Below are 16938 nucleotides of genomic sequence, written 5' to 3'. Positions count from 1 at the left end.
AACAAATAAATCTAAGCACTACAAAACAGTTAAGAATGCACTCATTAGACATTTCCACCACACATTATGCACATACTTCAGAAACACTGTGTGTGTTTGACAGTGAAGTGTTGGTTAAAGATGATCTTTAACCTCAGAGGAGGAAGAGTTCACCAGGCTGGAACACACTAATGCACAATCCTTAGTGGCCCGTGTGTGTGTGTGTGTGTGTGTGTGTGTGTGTGTGTGTGTGTGTGTGTGTGTGTGTGTGTGTGTGTGTGTGTGTGTGTGTGTGTGTGTGTGTGTGTGTGTGTGTGTTTTTGTATGGTCGTGGGGACAAAATGTCCCCACAACATAGGAAAACCAGGCACAATGTCATTTGTGGGGACCTTTTTCCGGTCCTAAGTAGGAGAAACAGTGTTTTCTTGACCATGTTGTTGTTACTGAAAAAAGTAAAAGTGCAAAAACATTTCTTTGGGGCTATGCTTTGTTGTGGTGTGGGTTAGGGTTAGGGTAAGGGTCAGGGTTAGGGGCTAGATATGAATGGGAGTCAATGGAATGTCCCCAAAAGAGTGGGAAACCCAACATGTGCGCGTGTGCGCGCGCGTGTGCGTGCGCGCGCGTGTGTGTGTGTGTCTTTCACTCACCCTTTTTAAATAAAACCTGAGACAACGGCTTCCTGCTCTGCAGAGACCAAAATGATTGCGCTTAACGTCTTGTAGGATTTTTCATGGATAAAGAAATAAATGTGGGGAACTTCCTGCTGCTGGGAGGAGTCGCTGCAGCAGGCTGACACCACAGGACTGGAGAGCCAAATGAAAAGACAGAGACATTTCTGACGTTCATCCCCCCTCATGCCCCTGACCTCTGACCCTGACGGCTGGCTCACACACGCACACACACACACTCACAGTGAAAACACTGACGGTGGAGCAGCTCATCTGTGACGTCAACTCGGCATGCGCTCTCTTCTCTTAAGCAGTGGCGTTACTCGTAACTGCTGTGGGGGCTGAGTGCTGCGGCAGAGCTGCTGTCTCTCTCTGTCAGGCTCAATGAAGCTTCAGCATCAGCAGGAGCTCCGCTCAGTTTCACTAAACTCCCCTTAACCTGAGGAGTGCTGACTTGAATTAATTCAGACCAGCTGACACAAGAAACATTCCACCAAATGAACATTAGCATTACCATTAGCATTAGCCTTTAACCAGGGGGAGTTATGATTAGCATTAGCATGCATAAGGGGACAGGGAAGTTTGAGTATCCCTGCTGGGAACGCTGCCATGGTAACCCTGCCCCGAAGAAGAGTGAGAGGATGGATATATGGATGGATGGATGGACCATCTTCCTCCTCTAACATCCAGATTTACAGATTATAGAGCATGTTTGGTAACACTTTACTTGAAGCCCCCCCGTATAACACATTATAAGTAGTTATAAACACTCGTAAATGATCACAGTGCTTTATGACCCACTATACAGCATTGGGGTTGAGTTAGGGTTAGACGCCAAGTCCTGGCCCTTACTGACACTATAAAGTATTGTGATCATATAACTATAGTTACACAGTGCTATCATGGCATTATAATGCTTTATAAATGTACTTATAATACAGTAGCTCAGATGGTAGAGCAGGTCGTCTTATAACCGGAAGGTTGGCGGTTCGATCCCCGCTCCCGCAGGCTTAAAACTGTCGTTGTGTCCTTGGGCAAGACACTTCACCCACCTTGCCTAGTATGAAAGTTGTGAGAGTGAATGGTTGGTGGTGGTCGGAGGGGCCGATGGTGCAGACTGGCAGCCTCGCTTCCGTCAGTCTGCCCCAGGGCAGCTGTGGCTACAGCAGCAGCTTACCACCACCCAGTATGGAGGGAATGAATAATGCAATGTAAAGCGTCTTTGAGTGTCCTGAAAAGCGCTATATAAAACCAATGCATTATTATTATTATTATTATTATACAAGTATGCTTCAAGTAAAGTGTTAACGCATGTTTCTCCCTCTAACATCCAGATTATAGAGCATCTTCCTCCACTCACATGTTAACAGGTCAGTACTTGCTGATATGAGCAGTAAGTTCTTGAGAAGGAGTGTTGGAATGGCACAAGGTTAATTCCCTCAGTATTTGTTTCTCAAACTTCGGCTCTACTGTCTTCTTACACTGCCATGTCACAGAGCATCGTCCCCCACGGTGTTTGATTCATTCAGCAGCGTGAAGAGGTGGCTTCCTTCTCATGACAGCAGGTTTCTCTGCAGCAGCTCCAGCATGGTGGCTGAAGGAGGAGTTTCCTGTTGTGACTCGGTTTTGACTGCAGCCAAATGTCAGACAGCTGAAAGTAGAAAAAAAAGTGACAGTGAGGTGATTTCAGGGTGAAAAGGTGTGCGCTCATGTACTCAGAACTGAACACATCGCTTCACGGTTGGCCTTACTGCACTGACTACTGGTTCCTTTCAGTTAGTTTGGTTTTTACTTTTAATGCAAGAATGGGAATTTCCAATGTGGACTCTTAATGAAGCAAAAAATTAATGAAAGACCCTCAGGCACAGTGCCCTGACACGACCTGCCGGAGGAGTTTAAGTTTAATTTTCAACCAAATTGTGTAAACTATCTTTAATTTCCTCTCATGTCTGTCCTTAGCTTTATAAACAGGATGGATTTTGAACACCACAGTGTGAGAAATAAAAACAACTATCACTGTCAACTTGAGAGTGAAATGCTGAATGAGTTTGCTTTATTATATTTGTTTTATTTCTTTCTGAAGCACTGTGAATTACCTTGTGTCTCAATGGTGCCATATAAACGAGGTGGCTTTGCCTAAAACAACACTGAAACATCCCACAGAAATGAAAATATCCCAAATAATCATATTCACACCTTTAACAGACGATGAATGGAATGGTGAATGGTTGAAAGCAAAAAATATTACAGTAGTTTAAATTATAAAGACAGTTAAACAGGTAAACATTCCTCTGTGAGAATGATAACGTCGATGGAGGATCTTGGTTTCAAAACTGTTGTACTATCCAATCAGAGCCACTAGATGGCAGTGCAAGCATGGAATTCTCCGTGCCAGAATTGTTTTCGTTTCAGAGTTAAATTTCTTCTAAACTTTTTGGAGGTAGCTCAGGTAATTTCAGTAAAAAGATGGAAGCATTCTGCTGGAAATGTATTTAACAGGTCATTCTGATACATGTCCACCTGGAGTCATTGACGCAGCTATCTGGCAACATCAGTCAATTCGGAAACGACGTGGAATTTTCTACGTTTTCACGGGTGACTTGTTACTCAAAATGTTTTTAATAAATAAGTTAAGTAACTAGCTGACCCACCACTTTTGTTATTTGCTGTAGAAGTTTCGCCACGAATGGGGTCCGTCGATCTTTTCGTCCCGTGTTGTTTCCGGTTTGTCGTCGCTGTTTCCGGTCCGGCTCTCTTCTCCCTCCGTCCCCGTGCCTTCATTGCTAAGCGGTCCACGTGAGGAGTCCATTCAGGGTTTTAATCTGACTTTTCCCGTTTCAAGGTTCGGAAGAAATGGCGTCGTCTTTTGAACAGATGAGGGCGAACGTGGGGAAACTCCTGCGAGGAATCGACAGGTACGACGATCCGCTGAAAGGTAGCCGAGTGGACGATTAGCTTAGCGTCATGCTAACGTCCATGCTAAGGCTAGCTCATTCACAGAAGATCCCGACGTTCCTCATCGAGCTTTGGTTTATTTACCAGTCTAAGTAACACTCTTCAAGTTGTATTGATACGATTGGAAAGAACAAACTGAGCTAGTAACGGACGGAAAGACCTGGCGGGTGTTTTCTATCAGCTGTTAGCTGACACATCGTCTGTGAAAACTTCCTGGAGTCTCATCATGTTTTCTGGTGTAAAACAAAACACTGACTTCTGTTTGGATGCTGGAGAATTCTTGTCTCTGTCAGATGTGTCGATAATGAACAGTTACTGCAGCCTCATATTACACCTTCATGCCGATCGTGAGCACTCCAGTACAGTCTTCACCCTCTACTGCCATCCCCCATTTCAAATTATGAGAAAGAGTAGAATACAATTTAAAAACTTATGAAATCAGAAATACTGCACACAGCTTAGTATTATTGACAAATGCTGGACGCATGGCGCAGTGAACTCATCTCAGGTTTAAGGAGATTCCAGGTTCAGATGTGTCCTAAGCAGAGATGGTGCTTATATTGGATAATTATTGTCATTACTGGATTATATACGGCGCTGCCACACAGCAGGTAGACAGGAAGACCTCCATAGTGTTTGGGTGTGGAGGAGGGGACATGGGATGGTTGTGTTTCAGGAAAACAGGCAGAGGACTGGGCTAGATGGAGGTAGACGGTGAGCCAGGTGACCTCTGAAGGGAGCTGTCACAAGATGAAGGAGAAACTTGCTTTTCACCCAGATGTCATTTCTTGGCTTTTTTGTTTGTCTAATTGAGTTTAATACTTTGCCATTGCTCACTGGGTGGCCCTGATTGATTAGTTTGAAATGTATGAACTGATGTATTTTGATGGTAACCTCAGTCGGAGGGGTTCAGTCCTTCTTTATCCAAACTGGAGTCAGAGGGAGGTGAAGTCGATCCCTGGGCTCATTGTGTGGGATTGTGTCTTTGTGTTTTGCTGATCTTAGTCACAGTCAACTTTCAGTGCACACATGCCAGGAGCAGAGGGCTGGTGCAGTTCAGTTCCTTAACCTCTGAACCGGGATTTCCTCCGACCAATGTAGAAGTAGAGCAACCTGACATAGATCTTCTTAGGATGATGGAAAGATGTGAAATCATCCTGGTGTCGTGTCCAACAGGGTTAACACCATCTCTCCCGTCATGCTGAGAAATACACACAAGTGAAGAGCTCTGAGATCGTCTGCACATCCAGCCTGGTCCTCAGGAATCTTTTCTCTCCTCTCAGGTACAACCCGGAGAACCTGGCGACGCTGGAGCGCTACGTGGAGACGCAAGCCAGAGAGAACGCCTACGACCTGGAGGCAAACCTGGCCGTCCTCAAGCTGTGAGTCCCAGCTCCGCTGTGGAGGACAGAGGCAGCTGTTCACACCGACAGAACATCCAGAGCCAGTTCTCAAGAAGAGAGCAGACACTGAGCTTTATCTGTGAATATTTGATGTAAACAGAGAAGTGAGAGGAAGTGTTTCCCCACCTCCTGCATCTAATGACATTTATTTAATTTGGGTGGGATTGTTTTTATGGAGAGTGTTGCCCTGGATCTCTTCCTGTGCAGGTACCAGTTTAATCCAGCGTACTTCCAGACGAACGTCACGTCACAGATCCTGCTGAAGGCGCTGACCAACCTGCCACACACCGACTTCACGCTCTGCAAGTGCATGATCGACCAGACACACGTATCCCTTTGGTGCTGCTGCCTCGTGTGTGTGTGTGTGTGTGTGTGTGTGTGTGTGTGTGTGTGTGTGTGTGTGTGTGTGTGTGTGTGTGTGTGTGTGTGTGTGTGTGTGTGTGTTAGTTTGGGGCAGGAGGGCTTACTGTGGGGTCGGGGGTCGTTTCCTTGACTACAGTGTCGCAGCAAGAGGAACGCCCCATCAGGCAGATCCTGTACCTGGGGAACCTGCTGGAGACGTGCCACTTCCAGAGCTTCTGGGTACAACGCACGCACGCACGCACGCACACACACGCACGCACACACACACACACACACACACACACACACACACACACACACACACAGAATGTTGTCAGCCAGGTAATTGATCATCCCTCCATAAAGCGGCGACCACAGCTTGGTAAATCCCTGCGGGTGGCTGTGAAGCTCGTCTCGGGTCTCAGGTGCCGTGCAGCTGGAGTGTGTCGCTCAGCAGTGATTCCTTCCTGGATGATCTCACACCGCAGTGGAAGTGTCTCTGTGTTTATGACTCATCTGTTCAGTAACGTTCCTGCAGATCAGCTCAGGAATTTTCAGTTTTCCCAGGTTACAACATGTCCGACAGTCTAAATCCTTTTAATTCCTTCTTCTTAATTCCAAACTTGCTTAACAGTTTTTTTTTTTCTGTAAATGTTGTTCCTGGCAGACGAGTCTGGAGGAGAACAGAGAGCTGATCGACGGGATCACTGGCTTCGAGGACTCCGTTCGTAAGTGTGAGTATCAGATGTAGTGACTGCCGTGAGATGGTGAGCGGAGCGATCCTGACCTGAAGCCTCTTCTCCTCCAGTCATCTGCCACGTGGTGGGCATCACCTACCAGACCATCGAGCACCGGCTGCTGGCCGAGATGCTGGGAGACCCTCTGGGTAATTTCATTCAGCTTCATTAATGTAGCTGCCATGGCCACCTGTAAAGTGAGAGAGAGAGAAACCCAGCCTGTTTGAACCAAGTCCTTTTGGTTTCCGCTGGATGTGAGAAGTGTGTAGCGCCACCTGTCTTCTGCTCTCCATGACCGCGCCTTCACCTCTGTGCAGACACGCAGGTGAAGGTCTGGATGAACAAATACGGCTGGACGGAGAACGAAGACGGACAGATCTTCATCTTCAACCAGGAGGAGAGCGTCAAGCCCAAGAACATCGTGGAGAAGATCGACTTTGAGAGTGAGTGCTGAGGCTCGGTGCAGATATGAGTCGGGAGAAGGATCAGTGTGACGACGGGAAGCTGAAGCTTTCAGCATGATGTGAAGATGTCTGCAGTTCCTTTAAAACTTCAGTTTGAGTTGACTTCAAGTATTTTCTGTATTTGTTTTAACATTTCTGTCTTTTATTGTTTCCCAGGTGTCTCCAGCATCATGGCCACGTCTCAGTGATACACACACACACACACACACACACACACACACACACACACACACACACACACACACGGACACGGACACACACGGACCCATCCTGACACAGAACACACACACAGGTCATGTTTTTCCATCATCACTCTTTTCTCAATAAAGTGTAATTTATCATTTCCAGCCTGTCTCCGTTTGGTCCTTCATCTTCTTTCTGTGCTGCACACAAAGCTCCAGCTGTCAAAAAACAAAACCTCAACAATACATCTTCAGTGAAGTTTTCCCATCTGACTTAAACCTTTCCTGTGTAATGAAGCTGCAGCAGCCATCTTCTTGTGTTCCATCAACCAGAAATTGAGTCATTTTGAGCACATTTGAGGGCACAGAGCTGAAATGAATCTAAACTGCTGCATGAGTTCATGAGGTTAAATAATACTGAATTCATGCATATTGATCACAGACACACACTTAAGTCTCTGTGATGCAAGAATTATTTTACAATAATGTAAAATAATACCACTGTAGCAGTGGTGCTCATGTTATAAAGACAATCTTTCAGAAAAATTCAAGCAGAAATGTGTCCAGGGTTCAAACTTTTGAGTATAAAGACGTTAAAACACAGATCCACTATTTATTTCCATTAGATATAAATGGGACATTAAGCATTTAATTATATGTGTATAATATTTAAATAACTTTCAGTTCCTGACATTCAGTGCCTTTCTTTCATTCCTCCTCTTCCTGTGACACATTGTGAAAACACTTTATTTAATAATGTAGTTTATTGTGTCGTTTCAGCTGTTGGCTGAGGATACTGGTATGTTCGCTGTTATTGTAATTTTGTTAAAATGGTAAAATTGCATGTCCTTTCGTGCTATTAATACAATTTTATATAAAAACTAATTTAACCAAAAATCACATCTGTTTAAGTTTTTTTTAAATTGAGTAATTTAAATAAATTGAAGTAAATATTTAAATGAAAACCAGCATTGTGCAAAAGAAATGTGAAGACGGGGTTAAACACGTCTGCTCTGAAACCAGTTTCCCCGGTGCTCCTGCAGCGCAGTGCGGAGTCTACCTGCCTCCAGGCGGGGGGCGTGGCCCTGCGGGGAGGGGCGTGGCCCTGTGGGACGGGGCGTGCCCTCCTCGCGCTCACCTGTCCGCGGCTCTGCGGGTCCTGGCGCTCAGCAGCAGCAGTCTGGCGGAGCTCGCAGCAGACAGCATGGCCAAGTTCCCCAGCGTGTCCTCGGAAGGCTCCCTGCCGCCGCCCCCGGACGACGACCTGGACTCGGTGTGCTCGGACGAGCTGCTGGGCTCGCAGTCCCGCCGCTGGCTGGCCGACCTCATGTCCGGGGACCTGCCTCCGGAGAACGGGGACGTGAACACGGTGGGCCGGGATGGGCTGTTCGTGGACTACCACTTCCCGCTGGGCGAGCTGGAGATGTCCTCTGGAGTCAAGTGGAAGCGGCCGAAGGTAAAGGCGCGAGGGAAGGGGTTAAACCGCGCGCGCAGCTCACGTGTTGGAGCAGCAGCAACATCTGGTTCAGGTGCACGAGCTGTCATTAAATCAATTATCATCATAATTACTCATAATGGCGACCTTCGTCTCTGCTGCCGTCCTAACCACCTGTAAACAGCTGCTGTATGTTTTATTTACCGTATTATTGTGTGTATTCTTGTGTTATTATCCTGTTTTAACTCTTTGTGCAGTGCGGTGCTGCTCTGATGACCAGGTTTCTTCATGTGGGATTAACACAGTCTGCTTTTATCTTATCAGACCACGGATTTACTGGGTAATATATTTATTAGATTAATTAATGGAAATACCCAGAAACAGGGATTAAAAACAAAAAAAACAACAAAACCAAACCTGATAAAATTCCTTCCATCCATACACAGAACAGGCAGAATTAAATATGCAGATCGTCACTTTCATCCTTTTATTTACAACAGGAATGATTGCCTGCCAACACAACTTTAAATCCAGAGAAATTGTTGCACTTTCACCAAAACAAAAGAATAATGGGTAAAGAAAAGAAGTGGCAGGCCTGTTAAATGCACAATCTTTCTCAAACATGAGCAGCTCACAGACAAACAGGTCCTGTCCAGCAGAGAGATGCTCCTGTGCTCTCTGGACTGACCTGGATTCTGCCTGATGCTCAGATCACATCATTTAACAGTTGTAAAGCTTGACTGCTATTCTCAGAAGCTGATGAGTTCAGCAGACTGTCTCACTACTGCCTGATGAGGGTTAGGCGTAACTCTGGATGAAAGAATAAACTGGAATTGTCTCGATGGACACTTACAAAACAAGCTGCCTCCAACACTCTCAATCCTCAGTAAAGTCAAACACCTTCTCATATCACCACACCTCAATCACTGTGCAGAGATGTGGATTAATACTGACAAATATTCACTACAGTCACTGTTAAAACTGCAAGAAAGGCCTCAGGGATCGCTCACAACACGTCACAGAGATCACACTAATGCAGAGGCAGTCACATCCCCTCCTCACTATTCACACTCGGTTCTGCTGCTGCGTCTGCTGCACCACTGATAATTGTACCTGATTTAAGTCTTTGCCAGATGTTGTGCCTCTTTTTACTTTGTTGTGTCCCTCCACCTCATCCCGGTGGCCATGGGATGAAAGACTGTGAACAGTGGAAGGAAAAGGAGGGAAGATTATAAATGATTAAGAATAATGTTATTGGCTAGCGAAAAAGCGGTTACCAGGAGATGGAGAAGTGATCAGGCACCACAGGCAGATGAATGGATAAATGTAATGTTCAATATTTATAATATGGAGAAGCTCACTGCGTCAATTAGATTAGAAGTAGATAAATTTAATGAAGTATGGCGCAATTGGTTGATACATATTAAAAAACATAGGCCAGATTTTATTTAGGAGTTATGAAATTATTAGGAGAGGGAGAGATAATTATTTAAAGTAAGGAAGGTCTATAAATAAATGAGGAAAAAGAATTGTTTTTTACTTACACCCTGGTTTAAAGCTACTGTTTGTTTTTGTTTTTATTTATTTTATTTATTTTATTCTTTGTGAATACTGTAAAAGATGTTTAAACTGAAAGGACGTACGGTCTCTGGACAAAATAAGTGTACAGTGATTTGACATGTCCTTAAGAGATTGCATAGTTGTGGAAAGTTAAATAAAAATCTAAATTAAAAAAAAGATTGTGAACAGTGAAAGAAATAGACAATCAGTAAAATGACCATTGCCTTGATGAAAGCAGCTGGCAGCAGCGATTAGCTCCACGCCCAGCGACGACTGCAAAAAGCTCCAGAAAGGAGTGAAAACAGAGTCCAGCACTGACTTACAGACATCTGTCAGGCTCAGCATGTTAACTGATGACTCTGCAGTGTGAACCTAAAGCAGTTCAACAAAACCTTCAACTTGAACTGAAGTTTTCGTCGGTTTTTTTGTCAGCCCACTCAGGATTGTCTTCTCATATGCAGATGATGGTGTGGTAAATGTACACTTTGTGAAAAAACGTCAAAAGTTCAAAACTTGTCGTTCTGTGTTCAAAAAGTGTCATATCTAGTGACTCTCAACTCGTCCTGTCATGAAACAGACCAGAGGCAGTGAACTTTCACAGTTTTCCCCTGAAGTCTGACAGACGGTGTAGTTTGCTCTGAGCTGGCAGCAGCCGGGAGGGTTAAAGAGCGGCTCGCCTGATCTGATAGTAACCTGATCGCTGCCGTCGCTCAGGTGGTAAAACAGGTTGTCTCCCAGTGTCAGGTCTATTCGTGTAGTCCCTCCATATGAAGTGTCCCGAGCCTCCAGCTGCTCCTAATGTGACGATCCGTTTGGTAGAAAGAGGAGGCACAGATCAGGTCAAGAACCCCACCTTATGCAAACTGAGCATGGACTTGTTTCTACAAACATGCTGCAGCGGTGGAGATCCTCGTCTCAAATAACCATCAGCTCCTGGGTCAGTCACTTCACTGTACCTGAACAATCATCATGATATCCAGAGAGGCGGGGCGGAGTCCAGCCCGCCTCAGATAAAGCCTGTGGCCGTTGTTAGCAGAGGGAGTGTGTTGACGAGGCGTGGAGGATATCAAACAAAGACATCTCAGCATGAAACACAAGGAGGAGACGTTGTCTGTGTTGTGACTGTGGGGAATCTCCATCGGCCAGGGTCACGTAAGGTCAGAAGCAACCTGAAATACACACAGCCACAGGAACACATGCACAACTCCTCCAGAAGCACAAGGAAACACTGATAATCACTAATAATACTGAACAAACAGCTTTCCAGTAGAGCACAGGCAGCGACAGCACCGCGCTAACCCATGATAAACCTCCCTAGTGTGTACTCCAAATAAAACTGAGCCTCACCACCTGCACAGGTGTCGGCTGATAAGACGTCATGTGGGATTGGTTTCACTTTCTCTCAGACACAGAAAGTTCTTTAAAGAAGTCTTTTCAACGACTTGTCAGAAACTGAGGATTAGATTGTGAAGGTTGACCAGAAGCGGAGAGTTTTCTGTTTGAAATCAGTTTAAGGTAAAGCTCGGAGTGTCTGCATCTGCCAGATTGATCAAACACTTACCATGTCGAACCGTAAAAAGGCTATGATCTGTCTGATCGATCTGATCGATGACGCCATTTCTGATGCTCTGCTTTTCACACAAGAGATCAAACTGTCTTTGTCCTGAAACAGTTGAATGTTTAAAACAAATTCGAAATGCTTCAGTCATTGTCCATGTCACACACCATCTCTTCCAACAAAGTAAATACTGCCACTTTCATGCAAGTTCCAAAGGGATCCTTCAATGTTGTCCTTCACAGGGCCTGGATAGCTCAGTCGGTAGAGCATCAGACTTTTAATCTGAGGGTCCAGGGTTCAAGTCCCTGTTCAGGCGGAATGGCTTTTAACAGGTACTCTGTCAGGCTGGTTTTATCCCTGAGGTGACGTAGTCACACCTTCACCTCACTGCAGCAGATCCCGCCATCAACTGGATCAACAACATGTTGAGTTTGTGCCACATCTGTGTCTGTAATTTTCCAGACTTTGAAAATGAAAGATTTAGTCTTTTATCAGGAAAAAACCTACAGAACCAGACCAGGAGACTGTTTGACCAAGAAAACAGAGGCAGAAAGTAAATTTGTCATCCTGAACCGAGCACGAGCTGTGCAGGAGGAGCTGTGCAGACTACGTCAGAGCTGGGGCGGAGCTGTGCATTATGGGCGGAGCTGTGCATTATGGGCGGAGCTGTGCAGCACCGAGCATTTCAGCACTCAACATGGCTGCCAGGGGGAGATTCAGGGATTGCTCAAATATGTGTGAATGGTTCAGGAAACAACTCCATGCGTCTTTTTAATGGGGAAATGACACTATAGCTTTATACAAAGCTCAAAAAAGTGGATTTTGCATAATACTCCCCTTTAAAGGAGGGGTATTGTGTAAGAACAGGATGGGTGAAATGCAGAGAAGTCGGTTCCCAAAGCTTTCCTGTCTCACTCTGACTTGTCCTTCGCGTTTGAATTGTTGCACTCATCATTGCAGTTGACTTGTTTCAGCCACGTGTATCAGGCTGGAGTAGAGCTGTGAGCCATAACAATAATCTCTGGTGGAAGTTTATCAGTAGTTGTAGAGGATGAGCTTCAAAATGAGCAGTTCCAGAGTGCCTGCGAACCGGTGGGTCCTGGTTGGGTCCTGGTTGGTTCCTGACAGCTGGTTTTGTTGGCGCTGTAGCATCCATCAGCATGCTGCAGTCGTCATGCTGCCTCTCCGTCCGGCACTCAGCTCTTCACACATGCGTCTAACCTCACTGATGTCTCGTCTGTTCGTGTCGCAGCTCCTCTTCTTCTCCCCTGCCTTTTGTTGTGAAGTCATGCTGAAGGTCTTGTGTTTGCAGGAGCTCTGTTCCTCCCCTCAGTTCATAGTGAACGGAGCAACACGGCTGGACGTCCGCCAAGGAAAACTCAGTGAGTACGCAACGCTGCCCTCTTGCATAATGCTGCCTTTTGGGAGTTGCGGTGAGTTACGTAAGGGCTCGTGTTGTTTACACGATCATCAAGTATTGACAGGACATCATAATTGGCATCCTGCAGCAGTGGATTCAGATGACGTGTTGCCACATTGCCAAACCAGGATGTGCTTTCCACATCATGACCACATGCAGTCACGTCAGGGTTAACGTCGCCTTGCTGGTCCTCTCATGTCTTCATTTCGATCTGAGTTTTAGAAGCAATGACACTGAGGTGAAGTCTTGTGTGACGAGTAGAAATAAAACCTGATTCGCCTGCCGCTGACGGAGGATGTCAGCTGGACCACAGAGGGAAGCAAAGCTGATCAAGACTCATGTTCCCGTTTGATTCTGCAGTCCAGTGCAAGTCACCGAGCAGCTTTCATGCTTTAATGCTAATCATAGTTAATGAGGATGTCACTGATGTTTGCCTCCTTTTAGTTTATTCAGAATTAATGAGGCACTTAACCTCAGTGGTTCAATGACACGATATTAGAAAAACATCCTTGGCTAATTCCAAAGCAAACAGTCCCTCAGGTAGCAGGACCAGTAGCTTTGCAGCTCTCCAGCTGTTTTCTCTGGTTGACAAAACTATCAAGTACCAACCCAACTGGAATCATCTCACCGATGTTCTGACAGAGCGACACCGAAAGCAGAGGGAGCGTAACGTGTTGCTGTCCAGTGCGTTATTCTCCAAACAGCTGGTGCAGAAACAGCCTGCAGTGTGGGCATGAGACCCTGAAAGCACAGCCGGATCAAAACCTGTTTGAACAGGTTTCACGCATCATTTTCCAGCTGCTCACAAACAACAGGAACGTGTCTGTTTGGTACCTGGAGAAAATGCTTTAGGTTCAGGGAAACATGTGCGATGAGAGCACTTGTGGGTTTGGCTGGTATGAGAGTGCAGTGGTTTGCACTGTTGGGCTCGTTTCCTTTGCAGTGTCTTCCAGTTTGGCTGTTCTCCAGGTATCAGTGTAGGGTTTATTTGTTTTTTCTCTCTTTTATTCCCAGAAACGTGGCTTATTTAGAGTTAAAGATCTTTAAAGAACCTTCTCTTCCTGTCCAGATGACTGCTGGTTGCTTTCTGCCATCGCGTCTCTCTCTGTCCATCGATTCCTGCTCCAGAAGGTCGTTCCTCCAGATCAGAACTTCCAGAACGGGTACAATGGCAGCTTCATCTTCAGGGTGCGTACTCAGCCAGTCGAACTGGAGTTTCTCTCAGGATGACTCCGAAGTGTAAAGGAGATATTTACCGATAGCAGAGTTCACATCATGCCAGTAGCCAGTTATTAATGAGACACTGAATCATGATGGTGTTTGATTCGTGACGCTGTGGTCCGAACACTGACAAGAATTCAGGAGTTTTCCCATTTCGTGGCGACTGAAGGCCTCTCCCTCTGTGACCGTGCAGTTCTGGCAGTACGGTCAGTGGGAGGAGGTCAGGATCGACGACCTGCTGCCCACTCAGGACAACGATCTCATCTACCTCAGTTCTCCGGAGAAACACGAGTTCTGGAGCTCCCTGCTGGAGAAGGCCTACGCCAAGTGAGTCTCCCTTTCCTCGAACTGCCGAAGATGGAAACCTTCAGGCTCTGGCTCATTCTGTGGTTGTTCAGTGAAGAATTGTAATTGCAGTTTTTGTGCAGTTTTCTTATCAAAAACGATTCATTGAACGGAAAGCATGGTTATAGTCACATTCATTCAGTGAAGATACTCACTGTGCAGCACTCTATTGATTACACCTGTATTATCTGTTAGCCATCATAACTTTTGCCTGTAACGTGTTACGCTATTGGCTTTAATGCACTGTGAACTGTCAGATTGTTGCCTTATGAACAGGCATTACAGTATCGGTCATTGTTGGTTGCTGCAACTCTTTCTAGGGCCATCACAGAAATATTTGCAAATTGAAGGTTTTCAGCCTCGGAGTCTGGCTACAGCTGAGGTGTTACAGCAAAGAGCCAAAACACAACAGTGTGTGTGTTTTTATGAGAAGTAACAACCAGACCAGAGTGCATCAGGTAGACAATGAGCATGCACTTACAGATTCTTTCATATATTCGGTATTATTTGGCTTTATTAGATTTAAAATTGCAAGAACGATTAGTTTTTATTTTGGCCTTCATCACAATGGGTCCATGTCAGCTCACTGCACAGCAACTCCTGACACCATGAAATGTACTGTGACAAACTGTTCAGTGCTTCGATTTGGTGATTAAGCTCAAATATCTGTGTACAGAATGTAACAGTGTTTACGTTAAGGTCGTAACAAAATACTTACTTTGCAAAAAATATTCTTTTTTTATTATAACTTAATAATGTTATTACAAAATGCCATGAGTTGACATGTTGACGTGCAGTGAGCTGAGCTGTGATTTCTCACAATAAGCTTGAAGCCTTCTCTGTGTGGCAGGCTGAAAGGGGGCTACAGAGCTCTGGATATGGGCTTCCCCCACGAAGCCATGGTGGACATGACGGGCGGGGTGACGGAGGTGCTGAAGATCGCCTCGCTGCCCAGAGACCTGCCGTCCTTCCTCAGACAGCTGCTGGCTAAAGGAGCGCTCATCAACTGTGCCAACTGCCAGGTAGAGCCTGCAGGCTCCCCGCAGGCCGGCCTGTCGGCTCCTGCGTGGCTTTTTCACTTTCATGGGAAAAAGTAAAGAAGAGCTTCCCCTCTTTATTGGAGATGTGTGTCATGAGTCATGTAATCTGAATAACCTTTCTTTTTTCACCCGACTGTGGGCGTATGTGTTTTCTCCCTGCAGGGTCCTCTGGAGGAGAGGCATGAACTGGGGATCATGTACAGACACGCTTACTCTCTGACTGCAGTGGAGAAGGTAGCAGGCAAACAAAAACCAATCAGCATTCATATTCTGACTCAGATGTCTTTAAATAATAGCACTGATGTGAATTCTAAAATGTATCCGAAAACTAATGATAATGAGACCAGTTTTCAAAACAAATATAAAAAACTGTTCTTTAAAATCCTTCAGTCCTCACTGCTCTCACCTCTTTTCTCTTCCTCTGGTTTTGGTTCCCGTCAGGTGAAGACGTCACACGGCACCAAATATTTAGTGCGAATCCTCAACCCCTGGGGTAACACGGAGTGGGAGGGGCGCTGGAGTGACCTGAAAGGGTTGGTGGACGTTTACACGCTCATGACTGTCTGCATGTTTCAGCTTGAGTTTATTTGTCTTTAAGAGAACCTCAAATCACCCTCAATTCCACCTGTAAAAACACCCGAAAGTACATGTTGGCGCCTGTTTTTTGGGTGTAGCAGTGACCTGTGTCAGGCTTTCTTGTGGTTTTCTGTCTGCTCCTTTTTATTTCACATGCAGACCTGCCAACCTGTACGCATTTTGCGTAGCAGGTACGCAATTTGACATTAAAATACGCTGGTACGCTCCGCCTCATTAAACTACGCAAAAGCTGCAGACGTATGTGAGCGCTGTTATAAATGCGGACCGTGGACGTTCTCATGTCTGACAACACAATGCAGCAGCAGGGCTCTGAAGTGTCACGCATTTCGGTATGTTGTCACGCAGTCACGGCACACATTGTATTTGTCACGTTGAAAAAAATACCGGTAAATTAGGCTGGTGCGCCACAGCTATGGAACCGGGAGGAAACACATGTGCTGCCCTCGTAGTGCTGCGACGTTCAATGAACGAGTCGTTCGTTTGAACGGTTCTTTCAAGTGAATGACGAGAGCCGGTTCTCAGCTGTCTGAGAGCCGTTCCTTTGTGCAAACTGTCCACGCTTCCTTCACATGTCTCCTGAGTGTCTCCTGAGTGTCTCCTGAGTCCAGCTGTCTCCGCTGCCTTCATGTGAATGACGGAGTTTCAGTTTTCCGCCGCTTGCTCCAGTCACCTGAATGCAGCAGCTAACTAGCGGAGGAGGAGTGTTGCGAAACCGGAGAGGAGCCGGTGTTTTGGAAGAACTGATTCCCTATTAACTGGCGACTGGGTTTCTTTCACGTCCCTTGTTGCTGATAGATGTTAAAAACCAGACAAAAAGCCGTGTCCGACCTTTTATGAGTCTGATTTCAACATCTGCTGCTACTAGCAGCAGCAGCAGGAAGCGCTAAAGGAAGTCAGTCACCAGTTAGCAAGGAAACCAGTTAATTTGAAACACCGTATTGACGGCTTTACAAAGGTTTTAGTAATGGAACACACGCACGCATGCGCACACACAGCATAAAATGCTCAGTTAAAGGACACGTAGCAGCATTT

General features: G+C 45.8%; 2 protein-coding genes and 1 non-coding gene across 7 annotated transcripts in view; all 3 read left to right on the top strand.

The window, feature by feature from the left end:
* Window positions 1-3341: 3341 nt before the first annotated feature.
* Window positions 3342-6895, top strand: eif3k (eukaryotic translation initiation factor 3, subunit K). 3 transcript variants are annotated; one of them, XM_030108485.1, is made up of 9 exons: window positions 3342-3562; window positions 4886-4984; window positions 5213-5333; window positions 5510-5587; window positions 6015-6081; window positions 6156-6233; window positions 6402-6527; window positions 6705-6747; window positions 6796-6895. In XM_030108485.1, the coding sequence occupies exons 1-8, from the start codon at window positions 3501-3503 to the stop codon at window positions 6734-6736; spliced, it is 663 nt and encodes a 220-aa protein (XP_029964345.1). In that variant the 5' UTR covers window positions 3342-3500; the 3' UTR covers window positions 6737-6747; window positions 6796-6895. The 3 variants fall into 3 exon arrangements, with proteins under 3 accessions (XP_029964345.1, XP_029964346.1, XP_029964343.1); XM_030108486.1 differs by having other exon boundaries at window positions 5513-5587; window positions 6705-6895; XM_030108483.1 differs by having other exon boundaries at window positions 6705-6895.
* Window positions 6896-7873: 978 nt separating this feature from the next.
* LOC115400954 (calpain-9) overlaps window positions 7874-16938 on the top strand; it is a 28336-nt gene continuing 19271 nt past the window's right edge. For 2 of the 3 annotated variants that reach the window (XR_003932839.1, XR_003932840.1), the window contains exons 1-7: window positions 7874-8186; window positions 12596-12665; window positions 13773-13891; window positions 14118-14251; window positions 15120-15291; window positions 15472-15543; window positions 15751-15842. Coding sequence is in view for 1 of the 3 variants with exons in the window: in XM_030109039.1 (XP_029964899.1) it covers window positions 7935-8186; window positions 12596-12665; window positions 13773-13891; window positions 14118-14251; window positions 15120-15291; window positions 15472-15543; window positions 15751-15842 (911 nt within the window). In the remaining 2 variants the exon portion in view is untranslated. The remainder of the gene's footprint in view (window positions 8187-12595; window positions 12666-13772; window positions 13892-14117; window positions 14252-15119; window positions 15292-15471; window positions 15544-15750; window positions 15843-16938) is intronic. The other variant, XM_030109039.1, reaches the window with a different exon arrangement.
* trnak-uuu (transfer RNA lysine (anticodon UUU)) lies at window positions 11527-11599 on the top strand. Its single transcript has one exon. It is a non-coding gene; the product is annotated as a tRNA-Lys (tRNA).

The sequence above is a fragment of the Salarias fasciatus genome, chromosome 14 (genome assembly GCF_902148845.1).
Source record: "Salarias fasciatus chromosome 14, fSalaFa1.1, whole genome shotgun sequence".
NCBI lineage: Eukaryota > Metazoa > Chordata > Actinopteri > Blenniiformes > Blenniidae > Salarias > Salarias fasciatus.
The sequence above is the reverse complement of the archived record's forward strand: the minus strand, read 5'-3'. Positions and strand labels throughout refer to the sequence as shown.

What these genes read in the sequence shown, in the direction of transcription:
- eif3k (XM_030108485.1), top strand. Translation starts at nt 3,501, where the DNA reads ATGGCGTCGTCTTTTGAACAGATGAGGGCGAACGTGGGGAAACTCCTG. An exon ending in GCATGATCGACCAGACACAC is followed by an intron (nt 5,334 to 5,509) that starts GTATCCCTTTGG and finishes ACTACAGTGTCG; the next exon opens with CAGCAAGAGGAACGCCCCAT. An exon ending in CGAGGACTCCGTTCGTAAGT is followed by an intron (nt 6,082 to 6,155) that starts GTGAGTATCAGA and finishes CTTCTCCTCCAG; the next exon opens with TCATCTGCCACGTGGTGGGC.